The sequence below is a fragment of the Scardinius erythrophthalmus genome, assembly GCF_964197995.2.
Source record: "Scardinius erythrophthalmus genome assembly, chromosome: 1".
NCBI classification, from domain to species: domain Eukaryota; kingdom Metazoa; phylum Chordata; class Actinopteri; order Cypriniformes; family Leuciscidae; genus Scardinius; species Scardinius erythrophthalmus.
Window position 1 is genome coordinate 24,247,214 of NC_138221.1, and position 24,151 is coordinate 24,271,364.

The following is a 24,151-nucleotide window of genomic DNA, read 5'->3' on the forward strand; positions in this document are numbered from 1 at the left end:
TAGCGCCAACACTGTCATACTAAAACAATGCATGCACTGAGACAAAGATGCATTTACCCACCTATCTAAATGTATGAAAGAATGTGAATAAGCCCCATTTCAAAAAACGGTGGAGTGTTCCTTTAAGTTTATAGTTGGTAGCTTCTATGACCTGAAACTGCAAGCCATTTGGAAAAACTTAAATCTCTTACATTGTAACAGTGTTTATTCATCTTTATTAATGTGCCATGTAAAGTCACAACTAATTTTTTTTTTTTTAAACAACTGCCCAAACATGCATATTTGAAGTTGTATGAACCCCGTTTTACCTGCAGACACTAGGACAGTTTGTAGAAATATTGCTGTCTCTTTCAGTAGTGTATTATCGTCAGCCTGTAGCCATGGCGATGGCAGCAATGGTTCCTCCAGAAGCCAAAAAGCCTGGAGGTGACACTTCCTCTTTTGACGTGACCGTCAGGACTTACTTTCCAGAAACCTGGATCTGGCAGCTTGCTCAAGTGGGGTTAGTAAAACCTTTTGTTCCATCTAAAGCTACTTTCCCACAGTTTTTATTTTCTGTCCCCCTCATTTATAGTTTTGTCCTTTTTTTCTTCAGAGCGACTGGATCCACACGAGTTCCCCTCACTGTTCCTGACACAATCACCACATGGGAGACTGAGGCGTTCTGTCTGTCCTCAAAAGGTTTCGGTCTTGCTCCTCCTGCTCTGCTGACGGTCTTCCAGCCCTTCTTCCTGGAGCTCTCCCTGCCGTACTCCATCGTCCGTGGGGAATCTTTTGATCTGAAGGCCACGGTCTTCAGCTATATGTCCAAGTGCATCATGGTCTGTCATGGTTTCTTTACATACTGTAATGGATCTGTATAGAGAAGGTCATGTGTCTTTGCTCCATGTGCTCTGTTTCATTGGCAGGTTAAAGTAACTCCAGTTTCATCCATGAACTTCACTCTTAAACCATATACTGATCCATATTCATCCTGTCTTTGTGCCAATGGGAGAAAGACCTTCAAATGGGTTCTCTCAGCTTCGGTTCTCGGTCAGTTTTGGACCATCTGTTTCCAAATTTAAAGATTGTGGTGTTGCTCACTTCCTGTCTTGCACTGCAGGAGCTGTCAATGTGACTGTCAGTGCTTCAGCTGAAGCATCCCGGTCTCGATGTGGCACTGAAGTCGTGACTGTGCCTACGAGAGGACGCATTGACGTAGTCACTCGAAGTCTTCTTGTCCTGGTGAGTGTTAACCAGCCTTCAGGAGTTTGATCATAAAGCTCATGCTGCTTTACTGATGTGGTGTTTTATTGCTTTTATAGCCTGAAGGAGTTGAAAGGACAAACACCCAGAGTTGGTTACTGTGTCCCAAGGGTTTGTTTGCACTCAGTGATTCCCAAACACCTTCTCCCTGTATAGCCAAACATTAGCTTAGCACTCAATGCTGATCTGTTCTGTCTGCAGGAAAAGATCTTTCTGAAGACGTGACATTGACGTTTCCAACAAATGTGGTTCAAGGATCAGCCAGATGCTCAGTTTCAGTCCTTGGTAAAGCATTTCATGGAGTAGAAACTGACAGGTAGTGTTTAGCAGAATAATTGTTTCTGATATGGGGTTTTATGCTTTACATCCTTGAAGGGGACATAATGGGTCGTGCACTGAAGAATCTAGATGGGTTATTACAGATGCCATCTGGCTGTGGAGAACAGAATATGATAATTCTTGCTCCGAATATTTACATCCTGCTGTACCTGGAAGTCACGGGGCAACTCACTGCAGCCATCCGAGAGACCGCCACAGGATACCTTCGGAGTGGTATGGGCGAGCAGATCCATTTTCAGTGTTGGGGAGACAATCTTAATAACTTTTAGTCTGTGATTCCCATCGCTGTCAAGACTCTCTAATAAGCTCTCATCTCATCCCCTGCCCCATATTTTTTTTCTTTCTTTGAACAGGATACCAAGGACAGCTAAACTACAGGCACAGTGATGGCTCATACAGCACATTTGGTTATGATGCATCCAATGCATGGTGAGTTTCATGCTGTTATTCTAGTTGTGTAACCTTTGTCACAAGCGGTTTCAATTCAACGACTTTCTCCACGGCCAGGTTGACCGCTTTTGTCATGAGGTCTTTTGGTCTAGCGAAGCGTTTCGTCTTCATTGATCCGAATGTCCTTCAGAGTGCAAAGGACTGGCTAATAAGCCAGCAGGGTTCAAATGGTTGTTTCATGCAACAGGGAACTCTGTACCACAATGACATGAAGGTACATTTATCAAATGGACCTTAAAAACAATTTTGGAAAGCTTATGGTTAATCTATGTGTTGGTGTTTTAGGGTGGAGTTGGTGATAACGTGACCATGACTGCCTACATTGTTGCATCGCTGCTTGAACTAGGCATCCCCGCCACAGTAAAAACATCTCCAGTAGTTGTATGAGCTCCTTGCAGATGGCCTTCCTTTTCTGGCTGTTGTCTGATATCAGTTTTACTTTCAGGATCCTGTCATTACCAACGCTCTGTCATGCTTGAGGCCTGTCATTGGGAACCTGGGAAACACTTACACCACGGCTCTGCTGACCTACACCTTCAGTCTGGCTGGAGAGACCACCACTCGATCACAGCTTCTAACAATCTTGAACAACGTTGCTGTTTCTGAAGGTAAGATTTACCAGCCTCTTGATGTTTGTTCATCAAGTTTCTGTCATCAACTTTCTCTCCTCGGTCTCATCCTAAGGCACTAAACTCCATTGGTCTCAGACGACATCTGGTGATATTCTGGCAGTGGAGATCAGCTCTTATGTGCTGCTAGCGGTTCTCGCTGTTCAGCCTCTCACAACAGCTAATCTGGGTTATGCTAACCGCATTGTCAACTGGCTTGTGACCCAGCAGAATCCCTATGGAGGGTTCTCCTCCACCCAGGTGCCTCTGACTACCAAACATGAGTGCAATCATTTATGAAGAGTTTTTAATCTGGTGCTTGTTTTTAGGACACAGTGGTGGCTCTTCATGCCCTGTCGGTGTACGCTGCTCAAGTGTTCAGTTTGGATGGCACCAGCACTGTTACCGTACAGTCCTCAGTAGTAGGAGGAGACTCTTATAGCTTCAACGTGAATCGGGACAACAGGCTGCTGTATCAGGAGAAGCCACTGAAGAATGTTCCTGGCAAATATAGTGTTAAAGCATCAGGATCCACTTGTGTGTCTGTGCAGGTCTGTATCTTCACTCTTTTTCTGTTGTGCACATCAAAATTTGATTGTTTGCTCTGTGCTCATACTGTAGGTTGCATGTTTCTACAACATCCCAACACCCATTAAAGTCTCCAGGACACTGAGTGTTGAAGCGAAGGTGACTGGAGACTGCCAACCGCTTGGGGCCAATCTCATGTTGAACTTCACTGTGAAGTAAGAACACCTTTGGCTTTGTGTCCTGAAACCAGCTCTTGTTTGACTCCTTCAAAAGGATACTGCATTCTTGATTCTGTTGACCTAAACCTCTTTATTCCCCCATCACCCTTATTCAGATACAATGGTGTAAAAGCAAGCACTAACATGGTTCTAGTGGACATTAAGCTCCTGTCGGGCTTCACAGCAGATACGTCACCGGTTCGTAGGTTTAAGATTTAGAAAGTCCCAAGATGATTGAAGCTCCTTCAGATATACCAGTGTCTGTAAATGATGGTCTCTTTCCCTCAGCTTGGATTTCCACCCCAATCGTTTGTTCCGCTAGTGGAGCGGGTTGATGCTGAAGATGATCATGTCCTAGTTTATCTGAAAGAGGTGAGACTGTACACTGGGTATATTACTAGCTGCCATCTCAAGTAGGGCTGTCACTTTTGTGAAAGCCCTGTTCGATTTGAGACAAAAGTGTTCATTGAATCGAGTGTAAAATCGATTTTCCATGTCTAAAGAAGTTTCCATTTTAAACGCCAAATATGGGCAAATCCACGGACAACTAACAGGCATAAGGACGAACTTAAAGAGGGCGCTTGAGACGCGCATAAGTCTGCAATATTTGATTTATTGGTGTGAAGTTTTGTGCACAATGACAAACAGGAGTGCAACATTTTTGAAAAGCAATAAGCAGAGTGGACTGCCATAGCATAAATGTAAACAGCCATGTTGAAGACTGAGGTGATGTTTTTCCAATTAGAAATGTCAAACAAATTTCGCCTACGTAGGCGATTGTAGCCCGAATCTGTATCTATGCATGAGACTGTCTGCATACCGGCAGAATTCACAGTTTTGTAGTGAAAAGACACATGCAGAAGGTTAATTTGCTGTTATGTGTTTGTCAGAGCCTGCAGTTGCTGTGTGGCGCGTGTTCGTATCGTGATGAGCTCCACGCGCTCTGAGAAAAGACTGTTAAAATCGATTCCCCATTTTCATTTTCGAAACTTGCGTTGGTTGTGCAATCGATTTTTGAACGTAAAGTGACCGCCCTCTCAAGTGCTGTGTATGTGCTGCTGTTCATCCATTCTTTCTTGCAGATTCCCAAAGGCATCCCCATGAGTTACACTCTGCTGCTGAAACGTGTTCTTGCAGTGGAAAATCTTAAGCCAGCAGTCATCAACATTTATGACTACTATCAGACAAGTACGCTTTTATCCTTTTATGCTTTGCTTTGGCTGATTTTACTGTTGAACATGATCTATCATTTTCTGTTCCACTTTCAGGTGACTCATTTGAGACCACCTACACATCCCCCTGTCCATGATGTTAAATATGTTCTGTCTGTAGGACATGACTGAAATAAAACTCTTATAACGAGAAACAAGAAGCAAAATAACTGATTGTATATGACGTTTGTTCCTTGTCTTTGCACTGTTTGTAAGCTATTTGCCCTGCATGGAATCCTTATAAAATGGATGAAATGCTACTTAAGGCAGTAGCTTTTCCTTACTTTGCTTTCCTTTCATAAAGGATTCTTTTGAGAACAGATCTCAACTTTATGTAATTGCTCTTGTAACCTTTTGATTGTAGTGTTATATCTTTTTGTGTGGCAGTTTTATTTAACTTATCAGAGGTGAGAGACTTAAGTCACATGACTCAAGTTGCAAATTTAAGGTCTTGAGACCTGCTTGACTAAATGAAGAAAGTTACTTTACTTTAACTTGAACTCCAATGACTTTGTTGGCGCACATTTAAGTCGTTTTTGCACGCGTGTTTACCGGCGTGCTGTTTCCTTGTAGCTTAAAATATAAATAATACACTTTCAAAACTGTGAACTTAAAGTTGGATATATCAATCCATTTAATAAAATAACAAAAAACAAACAATTCAGTCTACAATTCGCCGTGTCTCACGGCTCACGCATGGGTTTCACGGTCAAAAACCATATGCCTCGCTGTGCGCCACACCTGCACTAATTAACCCCAGCGTTAAATAGACCTGTGGCAAAAACAGCGCCACCCCATTCCATTACTCAGAATGGCTCCAACACAACCGGCCCCTAATTGTTCATGGCACTTCAGGACATAACAATTATAAACATATTCATGTATGGAGACATTCATGCAACAAAAAACATTTTGCAATAAAAATAATAAATCAAATAAACAAACAAATAAACCCCTCCTTTGGTGTATTCGTTCACTTTTATATTGACTGCTCTACCAATAGTCCTAGTTTTGTAACTGGTCTTTCAATTACATTTGTTTTGGTTTTGATTTGCACAGATCTAACTAGGCCTGATTTGTCTGGAAAGCATTTAATAATCCTTCCAATTATCCAAGAATTTCGGGGTGCTGTAGCATCTGCAATAAAAACAATATCTCCTGCAGTAAGATTACGTTTTGTTTTGTTCCACTTTTGTCTTTTCGGTAGAGTAACAAGATACTCCTTTGTCCACCTCTTCCAGAATAAATCTGAAAGATACTGAGCCTGGTTCCATATTCGTCTTACGTATTGGTCCTTTTCATCAAACAGACCTGGAGGCAAAACTGGCTTCCTTTTCAAAGTAAGAAGATGATTAGGTGTTAGTGGCTCTAAATCGTTAGGATCCTCAGAAACTCTCGTAAGTGGTCTATCATTTAAGATTGCTTCAGCTTCGCATAAGACTGTAACTAAGGTTTCATCGGTTAAAGTCTGTAGATGTAACACAGATACCAAGACCTTCCTGACCAGTCTGATCATGCTTTCCCAAGCACCGCCATGATGGGAAGCTGCAGGTGGGTTGAACGTCCACTTGATGTTATCATGAATTAGAGCTTTCTCAATTGATTTGTGGTTTAATTCTGCAATTGCTCTTTTTAGTTCCTTTTCTGCACCTGTGAAATTTGTGCCATTGTCGGAGCGAAAGTGTGCTACAGGTCCTCTTCTGCATATGAATCGACGAATAGCACTGATGCAGGAGTCTGTGTCTAAGGAGTGTGCTACTTCTAAATGAATAGCCCTGCTAGCCATGCATGTAAAGATAACCCCATAGCGTTTCACATAAGAACGTCCTTGTTTTACCTCAATGGGCCCGAAATAGTCCACTCCCACGTTAGTAAATGGAGGTAAGTCTGGAGTAATCCTTTCTTTGGGCAGATCAGCCATTTTTTGATCGCACAATTTTCCTTGGTGACGTCTGCAAAAAGCACAATTTGACAAGATTTTCCTTGCTGCTGCATTGGCATGAGTGACCCAGAACTTTTCTCTCAATTTGGAAAGGATGTAATTTCTCCCACCGTGCCTTGTCTGTTCATGAATATTTTTAAGAATTAACATGGAGATGTGCTGATCTTTACACAGGATGACTGGATGTTTGCTCTCTTCGGGCATTGCAGTCCTGGACAATCTTCCACCAACTCTTACCAGTCCATCCTCAAGAACAGGATTAAGCTTGTAGATAGGGCTACACCCTTTTACAGGTTTTCCTGTAGTTAGTGCACAAATCTCGGTGTCAAATCTTTCTCTCTGACAGAACTGAAGGATAGCCTTTTCTGCTGCTAATAGATCCTCAGTTGATACACGTTCACGTTTCAATGACTTTCTGACTTCCAATATTTTCTTGTTAACATCAAGATTAGGCATTCCATCTTTCACAAGTTGCTTCCTTCTTTGACTCAACTCTAATAGAGTCTTTTTTATCTCGAGTAACCATGCAACTGCGACCATCAACCTTTTCCAGTCAGAAAAATAGGTGATGAGTTGGCTGGTCGCATTATCCTCTTGAATGGTTATTGTGTTTGTAGAGATCTCCATTTTGACCTCTGGATCATCCTCCTCCAATGTGGGCTCTACTTCATACTGTAACCATGTTTCTCTTGCTCTCCACAGGAATTCTGGACCTGATAGCCACGTTTTGCTGTTCAGAAGCTTATGGACTGTCAGTCCTCTAGATGCGTCATCTGCAGGATTTTGTTTTGTGTGAACATACCGCCACTGTGCTGGGTCTGAATCTTCCCTAATGATGGCTATTCTGTTGGCCACAAATGTTCTAAACCTTTTGTTTTCATTGATGTACTTCAAGACTGTACTACTATCAGTCCAGAAACAGGATTCTGAGAAAGAAAGCTGTAATTCTGATTTTACCATCTTGTCCACCCGAACAGCCAAAACAGCAGCAGTGAGTTCCAAACGAGGAATGGTTACAGGTTTAAGAGGTGCTCTGGACTTTCCAAGAAGAAATGAAACATGAATTTGACCTGCTTTTTTCTGTAACCTTAGGTAAGATACCGTGCCATATCCCCTTTCGCTGGCATCAGCAAAGTGATGTAACTGGGCATGGACTGGTGTCCCAAAGTCGTGTGGTTTCAAGCACCTACTCACTTTGAAATCTGAGATCTCCTTCAGGTCAGTTAACCACTTTATCCATTGCTGTTTTAATGTTTGCGGAATTTCTTCATCCCAGCCATAATTCATTCTGCACAACTCTTGTAATATGTGCTTAGCTGGAAGAAGGACTGGCGCAATGTACCCTAAGGGATCGTACACTGAACTAGTGACCGATAGAATCCCTCGTCGTGTTTGCATCCGTTCTTTGCAGTTCACATGGAAGTTAAACTTGTCACTTTCCAGACACCAATGTAGCCCCAATGCTCTTTCAACTGGAAGTTGGTCTATGTCCAAATTGAGTTCACTCACACTTTTAGAATGTTCTTTCTCAGGAATTGTTTCAAGGACTTTGCGACTGTTACTTATCCACTGTGTAAGATGAAACCCTCCTTTCTGGCAAAGGTCAGCCAGGTCATGGATGATCTTTACTGCTTTCTGCACAGACGGTGAGCTTTTCAGACAATCGTCCACATAGAAATTTCTATGTACTGTGTCAATTACTTCATCTGAATAACTCTTCCGATTGTCGTCTGCAGTCTTCCTTAAAGCATAACATGCACAACTAGGCGACGACACTGCTCCAAAGAGATGTACAGTCATTCTGTATTCTTCTACTTGCTTGCACAGATCACCCTTAGGCCACCACAGGAACCGTAGAAAGTCTTTGTCTTCCTCAGCCACTCTAACTTGATAGAACATAGATTTCACATCAGACATAAAAGCAACTGGTTCTTGCCTGAATCGTAGAAACACTCCTATTAAGGAACTTGTGAGGTTCGGACCCTGCAGAAGTTGTTCATTCAGAGAAGTTCCTTTAAACTTAGCTCCACAATCGAAAACAACTCGCAACTTGCCCTTTTTTGAGTGATATACTCCATGATGAGGAATATAGAACAGGTTATCTTCTCCACAACGCAATTCATCCTGTGGTACTATTTCTGCATAGCCACTACTGATGACATTTTCAAGAAAGCTTGTGTATTCTTGATGGAACTTCTCATTTCTTTCCATTTTCCTTTTTAGTCCAATGAGGCGCTGTTGAGCAATACAACGATTGTTTGGCAGAGTAACCTCTTGGGCTTTGAATGGCAACTTTAAACTGTAATGTCCGTCCTTTAACTTTACAGATTGGTCCATTATTTCAATAAATCTTGCCTCTTGCCTTGACATTTCTTCTTTGTCGTCTGCGATTTTTTTTCATTGAAGTCACTTTGGTACTGCTTCTCCAATAGCAGCTGAAGTGATTCTACAGATAATCGGTTTACAGTAACAGTAGGATAACCAATGTCATTCATGTTGTCTTTGGAATCCTTTCCTAAGCCATTGATCACCCACCCTAATAGGGTTTTAACAGCAAAGGGACCCTCACCTTGGCTATTCACAATGTCCCATGGTTCTAGCAACTTTGAAGCATTAGTACCTATTAATAACTCCACGTTAGCATCAATTTCAGGGATTTCAATGTGATCAAGGTAAGGCCACTGAGTAATGTCCTCTTGTTTTATGAGTAATGTCCTCTTGTTTTATGATGTTTACTGTATCAACTGGCATCGTTTTCTGTGTGTAAACATCTGGAAGACTGTAGTACCTTGTTCCATTAAGGCTTGCTACTTCAAGTCCATTTACAATGTAGGTTGACACTGATGTTTTTGGGCTCATCGTTAACAAACATATTTTTGACTTTGTCCCAGTGAGATTAAGTCTACGCATAAGAGCTTCAGAGCAGAATGTGGATGTTGAGCCATTGTCCAGAAAAGCATAAGTCTGAATGACCTTGTTGCCTTTTTGTGCTTTTACCTGAACTGGGAGGATGGAGAGCATTCCACTACTACCGGCCCCGGTCTGGCTCCCAAATGTCTGAGCTGACACAAGTGTATGGTTTACAGCTGGTTTAGGTTCATAGATGTTGCCGCTGATGTTCATCGATTTGTCTTCTTGTTTGACGTAAATGTGTAAAGCTGTTGGATGGCTCTGTTTGCATTTTTTACAGGTTTTACGCTTATCGCAATTTTTGCTCAAATGCCCAATGTTGAGACACCCAAAACATACCCCTTTTTTCTTTAAGAAGTTGATCTTTTCACGATGTTTGTTCTTTGCAAATCGTTGACACTCATCCATACTGTGATCTTGTAAACAGAATAAACAATTGATGCTGATGTTGTGGTCTCTTGGTTTACCTTCTTGTGTGTCCTTGTGTTGCACTTTGCTAACAGCACAGACGTTTGTAGCAAAGTTATCTCGCTTCAACTTAGACTTGGCTGTATACACATCCCTTTTAACCTGCTTTTCTCTTTCAGTAGTTTGAATATCACCAAAAATAGGATCAGACAAGATTTTGACTTGATATTCCACAAATTGTACAACGTCTTTAAAGTTAGGTCTGCGGAGGTGTCGCTCCCGAATATCACATGCAGAACATCTAAATTTTTCCCTCAATTTAAAAGGAAGTTTTGAAACAATAATTTTGAGGTTAGCCGGCATGTCCAGCTCTTTCATGTCCTCCAAATCTGACATTGCATTATAGCATCCACGTAAAAATAATGCATAATCCTGTAGTAATAAAACGCTTTCAGGCTTCACCACAGGCCAGTTGAGAACCTTTTCCATATATGCTGCTGTAATTTTGGTTTCATTACCGAAGTGTTCACGTAGGAGAGCTTTAGCTGTTTCAAAGCCTCTCTCCGCACTCATATGTAAACAGCTTTGCACAAGGTCGTGAGGGCGCCCCCTGGTGTACCTTTCTAAAAAGTACATGCAATCACCTTTAGATGCAGCTTTCTCCTCCACACAATGCTTAAAGGCTTGCATGAACATTTCGAACTTCAGTGGATCACCTTCAAAAACAGGTATTTGTCTTGGTGGCAGTTGGCTTGCTTTGTGTTGTTGTAAGAGCAGCTCGGATATTTCATTTTGCCTTTGCAAAATCTGTTGTGTAGAATTGTCATCAACTGCATGTGCAACATTAGCAGTGGATCTTGCAACTGCAACAGGTAAATTTTTACTACTCGTCAATCTGGTAGATTTCTCAAACTTTACATCAGAAATGTCAGATTTTTCTTTCAATTTTTGCTTCTCAAAGTAAGATTCCATACCATCCTGATCTGAAAATGTTTGCAGTACTGCCAACTCTGCATCTGAGGCTTCAATCTCAGCATCCATTTCCACTTGTTCCAGTTTTTTACGTATTGACTCCGCCTCCTCTTCCAATTCATGCTTCTTTTTTAACGCTGCTGCACGTGCTATGAGTGCAGCTTTCTTGGCCTTTGCTTGTGCATGTGCAACTTCCAATGCAGCTTTGCTTGATCGACTTGATCTTTCACTGGTGCGGCTTTTAGTGCATGATGATGTTTCAACATTTGATACACTGTCCGTTGGCTTTATATCATCCACAAGGGAAACAGTTTCAGTAGTACCATTTGTACTCTCAAAATGATTTTCTACACACTGGCAAAATTCATTCACACTTAAAAGCTTTGCTTTGAGCCAGGTTTCATGCTTTTCTTTTTCATCCGCAGGTAGCAACTCAAGCAGCTTGTTATGTGCATCTTTTGCTTCTTTAATCAAGGCTTGATATTTGCTGAAGCTACTTTTTATTTCAGTTTTATAACCAGACTGACATATTAAACCCTGAACAGTTTGTTTTATGTTGGCAGCTTTACTTAATTTAGATTTTCTTAACGTCTCTAGGTCACTTAGTTTAGAAAGCAGTGCTTTTGCTGTCAGTTTTATAGATCTTTTCCTCACAGAGGCTTCATCCTCATTAACTTTTTGTAAGTCAGCTGAAACCACATTTGTTACCTCAGTACTTTGACTATTTTCATCCATTTTACCTCGTTTTTAAATCAACAACCCAAAAACAACAGCAATATTTCAAAATATCATGGAAACGAGCATCAGAATCAGAAATAAAGCATAAACACTTTCATCATCTTTTTTTTTTAAACACAAATGTCTCTTATTTCAAGTCCTCGTTTGAAAATGTCAAGTTCAATAAATCAAATGTCAATGCATTGTGTTCTTGTCACTCTTGCCGTTTACACTTTAGTAACTGCAGGCAGTTCTGGTTCATGTGTCTTCTTACGTGTGTGTTATCTGCTCATACCTCATTTACTCGTGCAGGTCCAACAGAACTTTCCTTCACTTGGTGATGTGTCCAATCCTCACTGACCAATGCGAGAACGCTCACCAACCTCCGTCGTGACCGTGTCCGGACAGCCACACCATCCACTGTGAGGCTAAAAGCGTTTTAATCCGTCATCCGCTACCGATCACCGCTCATCCGTCACCGACCTCCGTCCATCATCACTGCGTGGCTGCCTCACTGTCCAGTGTGAGACCCGCTGCGCCAGTATAGGCCTACTATATCCAATGCACGCGCCAGCGTTTCCACACAGCCGATCGCCGTCAAAGACAAGGTGCTCACACCGCACAAGGATCGTGTCGTTAAAACTTGATCAGTCTTTTTCTCTTACAGAGCGGGTTTTTGACTAATTGTTGGCGCACATTTAAGTCGTTTTTGCACGCGTGTTTACCGGCGTGCTGTTTCCTTGTAGCTTAAAATATAAATAATACACTTTCAAAACTGTGAACTTAAAGTTGGATATATCAATCCATTTAATAAAATAACAAAAAAACAAACAATTCAGTCTACAATTCGCCGTGTCTCACGGCTCACACATGGGTTTCACGGTCAAAAACCATATGCCTCGCTGTGCGCCACACCTGCACTAATTAACCCCAGCGTTAAATAGACCTGTGGCAAAAACAGCGCCACCCCATTCCATTACTCAGAATGGCTCCAACAGACTTGCCTTGAACTGTACGACTCGTTATTTTAGCAAATTAAAAACAAAAGTAAATTATAACATCAGTTGAACAATGGAAACACCAGTGATCAGTCTGCACAATTGTGACTGCACATTAAGCACAGAAAAAAGGCATGGTCTTAATGCTAAATCTACAGAGGGTAGAAGAGAAATCCCAAGATTGTTTCTCTAGTGTATATAAACACTTTTGAATTGACTAAAAGGAGATTTGCTGTGTGCATAGTTGTGCTGTGTGCAATTTTCATTCACTTAAAGTAACCTTGTAGAAAAGGAACTGTATTGCACTAATTACTAATACGATGCCAACCGTTTCAGAGAGTCGATTACCACATTTTGATGTCCAATGACTACGAGAGTAATGAAGAGCAGACAGACTTACTATGTTGTTCTATTTTACTTTAAGAATGTTGGATAACAAATCAAATACAATGTGTAAATATTCAGTCAAAAAATCACATAAATGTAAAAGAAAATGTACATATGAAGTGCGTAGGCCTACGCACAATAATAAACAAATAAACAATGAATTATTTCAACAAAGTTGAATTTCAAGGATACAGCTGGTCTGTGATTCGGCAGTGAAACAATGATTAGCGCTATAAGAGTCCGTGTTAGTCTCTTCGAAATGTAACTTATCAGTGATGTGAAGCTGTCGTCTCAGACCTTCCGATTAATGGTGAATCCTCTGCGACAATAAATGCAAGTAGACCTAGGATGTGTATCACTCGATGTATGACTCTCAAATGTGGTTCTACAATAAAAAAATAATGTAATCAGTAACAGAAAACTGTATAGATATGCAATTAACACGGCAGAACTGCTGAGACGTTACAAGTATATAATGGCTGATCACGTATGCCGCTATTAACATAATATCTCACACGATCAGGTAACCACACTCTCATATAACAAAATATAATGTAGCAGCCGTACATCAAACTAAACAGTGAATAAGTGACACAATAATAATATAATGAATACTCAAAATGTAACTCACAATCTTCAATGACGCACATTCGAGAATCGTCACCATGGAAACTTCAGCACGAAGTTAATACCATCCGCTGCCAATGAAGACCACAAATATTCTTTCCTGCAGTTCACAAAGTGAAGGCGCTGCAGAAAGAGATTTTAATCGATCTTATTTACTGCCTTTCAGGGAAGATTGCAGGACTTCAACTTTCCCTCAGGATCCAAACCGAAACAATGATCCGCTCTCGCGCGCGCGCTCAGCTTAAGCCACGCCTCCTCACATTCAAATCAATGACCAACATAATAGCTGCACAGCCCTTGTAATAAATGAACATAAACTGAACATGGGCTTTTTTTACAGCCGCCCCCAAATTTGGTAGACAAATTTGCCCGTAGTAAATCTACTACTGTGTATAATCTGAGCCCTGCGGTAAACCAGGTAATCTAATCAATCGGGCAACTGGTCGAGTGTAAGTATGATCTTTCACTTTAACAACAGCAGTTCTAACTCTACCCCCAGAGCTAGGAATGATGGATGAAACAGTACCCAGTCGCCAGAGCGCTCTCGGTAACTGCTCGTCAGCTATAAGGACTACAGTTCCAACTGTAATGTTCTCCCTCTCTCGATTCCATTTCTGACGTGACTGTAAAGTAGGCAGAAAGTCATGCACGAAATGCTTCCAGAAGTGATCACTGAGAATCTGGCTGTGTCTCCACCTCTTCCGGCTGAGCAGATCAGACTCAGGATAGACCACCTGAGGTAATGAGGAGTCAGGCCGCCCCATCAGCAATGAATTCGGAGTCACAGGATCTGGATCGGCCACATCACTGGAGACATACCCCAAAGGTCTTGAATTTAAGATACCTTCAACCTCTACTAATACTGTCCTCAAAACCTCTTCAGTGACAATCTGAGCGCCCAGTGTGGTCCGTAGGGCTGTTTTCACAGACCTCACTTCTCTTTCCCAGGAGCCCCCAAAGTGAGGAGCACTGGGAGGATTAAAGCGAAACCTGATCTGTTCTTTGGCTAGTTGTTCTCTGAGAGTGGGTTGTATCTGACTGAAAACTTCTTCCAATTCACGACTCCCACCTTTGAAATTGGTTCCCTGGTCAGATAAAAGTTCGTAGGGCTTCCCCCTACGTGAAATAAAGCGTCTGAGGGACAACAAGAATGAATCAGTGTCCATATGATCAAGTAGATCAAGGTGAACCGCTCGAGTGGTGAGACATTTATAGAGAATACCCCACCTTTTCTCTGTCTTTTCTCAAGTCCTATCAGCCGACTGCTGGTTGGGAGTTTCTTTTCTTCCTTGAGCAAGGCAAAATCTTCAGGGAAGTCTTGCATTTGACAATGCCTAAGAAGAGTCAATTCTGCATCATGGAATTCATCTGCATCTGGTGGTTCTCTACTGCCAGCCGCCCCATGCAGGGACTGCACTGTGGCTTCTAATAGCTCTTGATAGCTATTGAATTGATGGTAGTCTGGAAGGTCAGGTGTTGCAGACTCGTTTAGCAATCCACTGAATACAGGTCTCTTAAGCTCCTGACTATCATCAAGGGTTTGACCTTCAGGTGCCTTTGGCCAATTGCGGCTAGATTGCATCAAGAAGGCTGGACCCTTCCTCCAGCGAGTGTCTTGAGCCAGTTGAGTCAATGCCAAACCACGTGTGATGTCATCAGCAGGATTAGTTGACGAATCAACGTAGCGCCAGGATTTTGGATCAGACAACTCTTGTATTTCACAGACTCTGACTCCAACAAATACTTTGTACCTGCAAGAATCAGATTGCAGCCACGTGAGGACTGTGGTAGAATCAGACCAATACACAACGTTGTGGATGTCTAAAGTCAGCTCTTTCTTCAATACAGCACCCAGCTGTGCTCCTGTCATTGCAGCACAAAGTTCTAAGCGTGCGATGGAGAGCTGCTTCTTTGGAGCGACTCTGGATCTTGCGGCCAAAAAGGCTACCTCAATATTGTTCTGATCGTCCTCGGTACTTAAGTACACAACAGAGCCATAAGCTCTCTCAGAAGCATCGCAGAATACATGAATACTGCGGCTCTTGACTGCATTCTGTGTGCTGGAGCTGTAGCATCTGGGCTGAGAGATCTCTGATAGCTGAGGGAGCTCATTCTCCCATTGCTGCCAAGCAGTCAGTAATTCAGCAGGGAGGCAAGGGTCATCCCAGCCTCGTTTCTTGCCCCAGAGCAATTGCACAATGATCTTAGCCCTTGTAGTGAAAGGAATCAGATACCCAAGGGGATCATACTGCTTTGCGAGTGTGCGGTAAATCTTACGCATGGTGGTTTCACCTTCTTCTTTCTGGTATGGTTTGTAGCCCAAAGTATCAGATTTGCAGTGCCATATCAGTCCGAGGGTACGCTCTTGAGGATTGGCTGTTTCTTGGTTAATCCAGATCTCACTGCTCTTTGATTGTAGCTCAGACGGAAAGTGGTTAATGACCGTAGGAACATTACTGGCCCATTGTCGCAACTCAAATCCACCCTCCATTAGTTGGTGCTGTAATCTGTGTACTAGTTTCTTGGCCTGTTCTTCATTTGGTACACTTTTTAGACAGTTGTCTACATAAAAACTGTGTTCAACAGTTTGACGCACCTCATCTGTTGGTTCAAGGTAGTTCCCTACTTGCGACTGAAAGGCAAATGTAGCACAACAGGGGCTACAGGTGGTTCCAAAGGGCAAAACTTCCCACTGATAGATTGTTGGAGTCTCAGCAGTATTGCCATTACGCCACAGAAATTGGAGGAAAGGCTTGTCTTCATCAAGGAGACGGACTTGATGAAACATGCCTCGCACATCGCTACAAACAGCTACAGGGTGCTCCCTGAAGCGGAGGAGAACTCCCAACAAGCTTGCCCCGAGAGTAGGCCCAGGTAAGAGATACTCATTCAGAGACTGGCCTTGGAACTCAAAGGAGCAATTGAATACAATACGGTCCTTACCATTATGATGGACCATATGGTGTGGTATGTACCACGAATGAGGACTCAATTCACACTCCTTGGATGATAGTGGGGAGACGTAGCCTGCCTGCAGCAACTTCTGAATTTCAGCATTATAAGTGGCGGCCCTTTGTGGCTCTCTGGATAACCTACTCTCCGTGCTACATAGGAGAGCCAGGACAGCTTCCTTTGGAGCATTCAACGGGGGAAGTGACTCTTTCCAGAGTAATGGGGTAGCGTATCGATTGACTCCATCCACACTAACTCTAATGGTCTTTTCTTCCAGAATACGGATGGCTTCTGAATCTTGACGCGAGCGTGTGACCACCTTATCGGATCGATAAGGCAAAACGTCCAGTTTCCACAGCTTTTCAACCTGGTTAAAGAGGTCAGCATCTGGTGTCACACAAGAAACAAAGAGACATTCCTGTGGCTGAAGACGAGGGCGAAGAAACCTTGATGGACCTTGCAATGTCCACCCAAGTCTCGTATGCACAGCTGCTGGTCCACCTTTGGGCCCCAATATCACTGGCTCCACCGGCGTGATCAAATGTGGATAGTCTGAACCTATAAGCACTAATGGTTGTGCTTGATTGATATCGTCCAAGGGCAGGTCTCTAAGATAGCGATACTTTTGCTGCAAGTCAGTGATGGGATAAGTATGCTGGACAAGACCTAGGTCCTTGGCTGTAAAGGCTCCATGAATTTGGAATGATCTGTCAGGTTGTGAAGCTGGAGCTATAGAGAAGGACACCGAACTTCCCCGTATGGTGTGAACCTCATGCCTCACAGTACGAAGAGCTAGATCTTCAACTGTACCTTGAAGGCCTAAACGTTGAGCGGCCTCATGCAGCAGAATCGTTCACTCTGAACCGTCGTCCAGTACAGCGTAGGTCTCTAGCGACTTGTCTCCATTCTGAATCACAACTCGACTCAATTTAAGTAACACCTGCTTTCCGCTTGTAGAACGGTCAAGATACAAGGTCTGAGAAGTGGAACTCACGGGACCTGTGCCCTCTGACTCTCTGATGTTGCCTTTCCCACTTGAATCTGAGCTGGCATTAACATCATGAAGAACCTCAAGATGTTTTCTATCGCATTTCTTGCACTTTGCTTTCAATGTACACTTTGAGGTCTGATGACTTAGGCCGCATCTCCAGCATCTACGGCCCATTTTAATCCAATTCTCAACCTGCTCCTTGTTCAAAAGCTTAAAGTTTGAACACTGATTCATGTAATGCTGGATGGTATCGCAGAACGGACAATATCTTTTGGGCTTCTCCTGCATCCTATCTGAGGACACTGACCCTGTCTTTGAGTTCTCTACTGACTCTCCCTTATGCTCGCCTCCATGCAGAACAGTAGTCAGCTTTCGAGGTGGGAAACCATACTTCTTGTCTTTGCGGGGGGCATGTTTCTCATAATCAGGGTATGAGCTGTACTGGGTTCTAGTGGTGGGAGAAAAAATCGATCCATCGATGCATCGCGATTCTCTCTCCAACGATTCTGGATCGATTCTGAGAATTTCAGAATCGATTCTGAGCTTAGTTTATAACCAGATGTGCGATGACGCAGAGTTTGCTTTAGAAACACCCGTCTTCTGCTTGCTAACAATTCCCCACACACGTACCTTCAGTAAAATAATATTTAATAAAGTTCGGAAAGGTTGAAACGAATTATAAGGACATTCACAGGCTTCATTGTACAGGATGCGCTGTGAGAGACGCGCATGTTTGATGTTACACTTGAAGTGTGCTGTCTCGCGCGTCGATATTCTCCTTAAAAATGCTCTACGAAGTCATCGTTTATGTGGTTTGGAATGCAGTGGACTTACATATTTAAAATATGAACCTCGCTAACAGAAGGCTGCTTTCAGTTTCAAATGCTGATGCGCGCTTTGTGTTGACTGCTCGCGCATGCGGCTGTGCGACTCCGTGTAAGTGGTTTAATATACTTGTGCAAAATGAACGTAAACACAGCAAGTTATGTCTTAAGGGATTAAACGGTGAGGACAAACCACATTACTACTTGTATTTAAAAAGAGATCCGAGCGTGAATGCAGCTAAATAGATAGCCTATCTAAGATATCACAGTCTAATAAGATGTCAAAGTAAAAAACAAAAGTATGATGAAAATAAATCACTCACAGTTCTTGAATGGAAAATGTTCAGATAATCTTAAATACTGAAAGCACTCTTCTGTTTCTTTGTCATTTGTTTCTATGCTTCTCTTTATTAGGCTATTTGCTATTTATATGGTTTGAAGTTATATTAGTTTAAAATTCTTAAAATAAAACTGTTTTAATGTTTTATTTATTTTATTTGTAATTATAAAAAAAGACTACTTAATTACTTATGTAAACTAATGAATTAATGGGGGGGGGGGTAGATAAAGAATCGTTCTGGAATCGGATCGTGACTCCCAGAATCGGAATCGGATCGGATCGTGAGGTGACTGAAGATTCCCACCTCTACTGGGTTCCCTCCACCTGCACGCGAACCTCATATTCAAGCCAATCTGCCAAGTCAAGCAAAGTAGGAATTGGAGTCTGAAGAGGGTTAACAAATCTCTTAAAGTTGGCTCTTAGGTCATAAGGTAACTTAGCTAAGAGGCGAGATACATGAGAACCGCACTTCAACTCAGTCCAACCTGAGCTACCCAACTGATTCAACATTCCAACTAATGCCCGCACACGAAGAGCGAATCCCTTGAATGCCTTTACATCACCATTCTTAATTGTGGGTCCATCCATTAAACTGGTGATCCGCTGCAATGCCAGCTGATGTGGTTGCCCATACATGTTGGTAAGAGCTCGCATAGTGTCACTAAAGGGAAAACGACTGTGACTATAAGAATCTGCAACAAGTAAAGCATCTTCCAATTTCAAATGATCCATTAATATTTGAAACTTAAAAGATTCAGAAGCGTCGTCAGGCAGTACGTTGCCTAAAGCGAGCTTAAGTCTGGCGAACTCTCGTGGATCATCATGAATGAAATTTGGGATTGTTGGTGTAGGCCCACGATATTGCACTGGCAGCGTGTGCAAAGAACGGTTAAGATCTTGATCCAAAATTGGATATGAATGATCAGACGGATATAACCGTCCGTTGCCAGGATAGTTCTCAGTTTTAAGATCACGTTGAAATAGAGAAGAACGGTCAGCTAAGGCAGTTCCTTGCAAAGTGTGCACTCGGCCCCCATAGTATGGATCATGAAGATTTCTAATGGGCCGATACTCTGAATGCGAATGACAAGTATGTGCATCGGCAGGAGCATGACCGAAAACGCGAGGGGGGTAAGATGAAGGATGGGGCTGCAACAACATGTCATCATCATACTGACAACAAGGAGGATTCGACTGACTCTGATGCAAACCACGGACTTTAGCAACTCGGCCAGGAACGTGTTGCGGTGAGTCATTCGCCCAATGAGGAGGTTCAGTATACTGAGGTGTGGACTGACCTGAATGTAATTGGCTACCACTGAGTTCACCTACTCTCTTTAGACGATTAGTAAGATCTTCAATAAGATCTTGATAACCATCACGACGTGCGTGCAGAGAATCATCCCTAGGAGGCACCAATGGCACATACTCAGATTGACCTGGATTTCGATCATCCTGATGTGAGGCCAACATACTTGTAGCCATCGGTGTAGAAGATACCTCATTTCCCGCACTAGGTGATTGCCGTGAGGGTGATGAAACCTGTAGTGGAGCTGACACAGGGGAACTAGCGATTATATCTGAAATACGTTTCACATCTTGCCGCAGCTGCTTACTCTCCTCTCTCATTTCACGAATACATGAGAGAGTATCAGCATTCCCGTATTGACCTGCTCGTCTGCAAATGTGAGTTGCCTCTGAGGATGACTAACCTCATAGTCCTGAAGATACAACGGCTGTCGAGTAATTCTGCGTGGCCTTACCACCTCATCCTCTATCATTCCCTCTCTAAGTCTGGACATCATCGCTGAAACGGTTAAAGCATCCGGCTCGAAGGACCATTAAATGTAGAAAAGGAACTGTATTGCACTAATTACTAATACGATGCCAACCGTTTCAGAGAGTCGATTACCACATTTTGATGTCCAATGACTACGAGAGTAATGAAGAGCAGACAGACTTACTATGTTGTTCTATTTTACTTTAAGAATGTTGGATAACAAATCAAATACAATGTGTAAATATTCACAGTCAAAAAATCACATAAATGTAAAAGAAAATGTACATATGAAGAGCGTAGGCCTACGCACAATAATAAACAAATAAACAATGAATTATTTCAACAAAGTTGAATTTCAAGGATACAGCTGGTCTGTGAATCGGCAGTGAAACAATGATTAGCGCTATAAGAGTCCGTGTTAGTCTCTTCGAAATGTAACTTATCAGTGATGTGAAGCTGTCGTCTCAGACCTTCCGATTAATGGTGAATCCTCTGCGACAATAAATGCAAGTAGACCTAGGATGTGTATCACTCGATGTATGACTCTCAAATGTGGTTCTACAATAAACAAATAATGTAATCAGTAACAGAAAACTGTATAGATATGCAATTAACACGGCAGAACTGCTGAGACGTTACAAGTATATAATGGCTGATCACGTATGCCGCTATTAACATAATATCTCACACGATCAGGTAACCACACTCTCATATAACAAAATATAATGTAGCAGCCGTACATCAAACTAAACAGTGAATAAGTGACACAATAATAATATAATGAATACTCAAAATGTAACTCACAATCTTCAATGACGCACATTCGAGAATCGTCACCATGGAAACTTCAGCACGAAGTTAATACCATCCGCTGCCAATGAAGACCACAAATATTCTTTCCTGCAGTTCACAAAGTGAAGGCGCTGCAGAAAGAGATTTTAATCGATCTTATTTACTGCCTTTCAGGGAAGATTGCAGGACTTCAACTTTCCCTCAGGATCCAAACCGAAACAATGATCCGCTCTCGCGCGCGCGCTCAGCTTAAGCCACGCCTCCTCACATTCAAATCAATGACCAACATAATAGCTGCACAGCCCTTGTAATAAATGAACATAAACTGAACATGGGCTTTTTTACAAACCTGTTTGTTATAGTTAATTTGACTAAATTGGGAGAGAATAGTGTTCAAAACATACCTTATATAAAATGGTTTTCAAATGTAGCTTCAGGCTGCCATTATATTAAAATGATTTATAATGGCATGTTTTGTTATTAACCTTAAATCATAGCTTTAATGCACATGCCGTTCTTTGTAATGATCGAAACAATATACCAATTTTTTTTGTTTCTTAAAGCAGCGTCAGACATTATCAGGGGGTTGGGGCAAAATGACACAAATGAATAAAATGTTCCAAAAACGTAAGATGGTGGCAAATGTCCCTACACATTCCAATGTCCCTTCCAAGGGCTGGATAAATGGCTACAGAACACATGTTGGGTTAATTTTACCCAACATAATTAAACCATACTAGCTCCTTTTTTAAAGCTCTTTTAAGTATTTTTTTTATTTCATACATTAATGTTTACAGAAACTTAAATCTTAACTTTTTTTAAATGCTCCCAGTTTGCATGATTGTTCCTGTATTTATATTTTACAGCATAGCATTTTTATATTGTTTTTAGTATATTGCCTAAATTTAAGCTATTAGCTTATGTGCGGCAGGGGAACTTCTAACATCAGAACATATGTTAACATCCTAAGTACATTCTGTATCTTTTTTCTAATAAAATAAATATTGCAATGTTATGAAAGGTATCAGGTGTTTTCATCACACAAGCAGGGCCGGCGCGTCCATATAGGCGAACTAGGCAATTGCCTAGAGCGGCACTTTTGTAAGGGCGGCGAAATGTGTGCCAATCGGGAATGAACATTCACAAATTAGGCTATATGATTTGCTGAGCTGCCGCTGCGCCGCGCCGCCCCGCCCCGCCCCCTGCTCTCACGAGTCATGAGTCATGACTGTGTGATGGGAAGTTCGGATCATTTTACTGACTCTCTTGTTCGATCTCGTTCATCAAAACGAATCTTTATTTGAGTCATTTCGTTAATTTAAGTGGCTTTAAATGTTACATTTTTAACAGCCAAATTCCCCGATCACATCCACCTACGCATATAGTAGGCTATATGTATATATTTGCTTCCTCTTGGCCTACTAAAGTGTTCCTGCAACGGGAGTGTGACCTGGCTGGTCACCGTGATTTTGCCAAGTAAGATGTGTTCCTGGATCAACAAATTTTGTTGATCCTGGATCATCATTTAATCAGCCAATCACAAGCCTCTGATGTCATCAGTGTGTGCCGACCAAATCCAATCGGTCCATTTTGAACCTTCCCTCCTCTCTTGCCTCGGGCTGACTGACAAAAGGTAAGTTATTTTGTCTGTCCTCTTTCTTTGACCCTCTCTGCAACTAAAAATCTGACTTTGTAAATGTATTTTTTCACTAAAAAATCCTGAAATAGAACACTTAAATGGCATAATGTAATGCAACCCTGAACATAAATGCAACAGCCATGAGCCTTTTAGCTAATAGCTAAGCTTACTTCACTCCACAACCCTAAAAGTCTTCTTTCTCTCATACCTTTACACACAAATAGACATTTAATATTTAATAAAATGTTATAATAATGTTTAAAAATTTCAATAAATTCCAGGTCTTTAAAACAGATTACTATGATTTTAGTCTGAATGAAGTGTGCAAAAAGTATATGACATTTAAAAAAACAGTAGAATAATTGCTTTTTGAATCTGATTGTAAACAATATTTTGATAATTGCTATCGTCATCATTTCAATACAGGGTAGATTCGCTAATGTTGATCCAGGACCATCATGACCATTTCAATACGGGGTAGATTCTCTAATGTTGATCCAGGACCATCATGATCATTTCAATACGGGGTAGATTCACTAATGCTAATCCAGGACCATCATGACCATTTCAATACGGGGTAGATTCGCTAATGTTGATCCAGGACCATCATGACAATTTCAATATGGGGTAGATTCGCTAATGTTGATCCAGGACCATCATGACCATTTCAATACGGGGTAGATTCACTAATGTTGATCCAGGACCATCATGACCATTTCAATACGGGGTAGATTCGCTTATGTTGATCCAGGACCATCATGACCATTTCAATACGGGGTAGATTCGCTAATGTTGATCCAGGACCATCATGACCATTTCAATACGGGGTAGATTCGCTAATGTTGATCCAGGACCATCATGACCATTTCAATACGGGGTAGATTCGCTAATGTTGATCCAGGACCATCATGACCATTTCAATACGGGGTAGATTCGCTAATGTTGATCCAGGACCATCATGACCATTTCAATACGGGGTAGATTCGCTTATGTTGATCCAGGACCATCATGACCATTTCAATACGGGGTAGATTCGCTAATGTTGATCCAGGACCATCATGACCATTTCAATACGGGGTAGATTCGCTAATGTTGATCCAGGACCATCATGACCATTTCAATACGGGGTTTATTCACTAATGTGGATCCAGGACCATCATGACCATTTCAATACGGGGTAGATTCGCTAATGTTGATCCAGGACCATCATGACCATTTCAATACGGGGTAGATTTGCTAATGTTGATCCAGGAGCATCATTATCATTTCAATA

The 24,151-nt window shown here is 41.9% G+C and overlaps 1 protein-coding gene across 1 annotated transcript in view; it reads left to right on the top strand.

The window, feature by feature from the left end:
• The window catches only part of LOC308695387 (uncharacterized protein), a 30,171-nt gene extending 25,180 nt beyond the window's left edge, over positions 1-4,991 (top strand). The window contains exons 51-68 of the mRNA XM_081373507.1: positions 355-502; positions 596-821; positions 909-1,032; positions 1,103-1,224; positions 1,305-1,356; positions 1,447-1,530; positions 1,621-1,797; positions 1,938-2,013; positions 2,092-2,248; positions 2,320-2,394; positions 2,480-2,642; positions 2,719-2,903; positions 2,972-3,193; positions 3,264-3,385; positions 3,505-3,586; positions 3,677-3,760; positions 4,471-4,576; positions 4,657-4,991. Coding sequence (XP_081229633.1) covers positions 355-502; positions 596-821; positions 909-1,032; positions 1,103-1,224; positions 1,305-1,356; positions 1,447-1,530; positions 1,621-1,797; positions 1,938-2,013; positions 2,092-2,248; positions 2,320-2,394; positions 2,480-2,642; positions 2,719-2,903; positions 2,972-3,193; positions 3,264-3,385; positions 3,505-3,586; positions 3,677-3,760; positions 4,471-4,576; positions 4,657-4,697 — 2,246 coding nt within the window. The 3' untranslated portion in view covers positions 4,698-4,991. The remainder of the gene's footprint in view (positions 1-354; positions 503-595; positions 822-908; positions 1,033-1,102; positions 1,225-1,304; positions 1,357-1,446; positions 1,531-1,620; positions 1,798-1,937; positions 2,014-2,091; positions 2,249-2,319; positions 2,395-2,479; positions 2,643-2,718; positions 2,904-2,971; positions 3,194-3,263; positions 3,386-3,504; positions 3,587-3,676; positions 3,761-4,470; positions 4,577-4,656) is intronic.
• Positions 4,992-24,151: the final 19,160 nt, after the last annotated feature.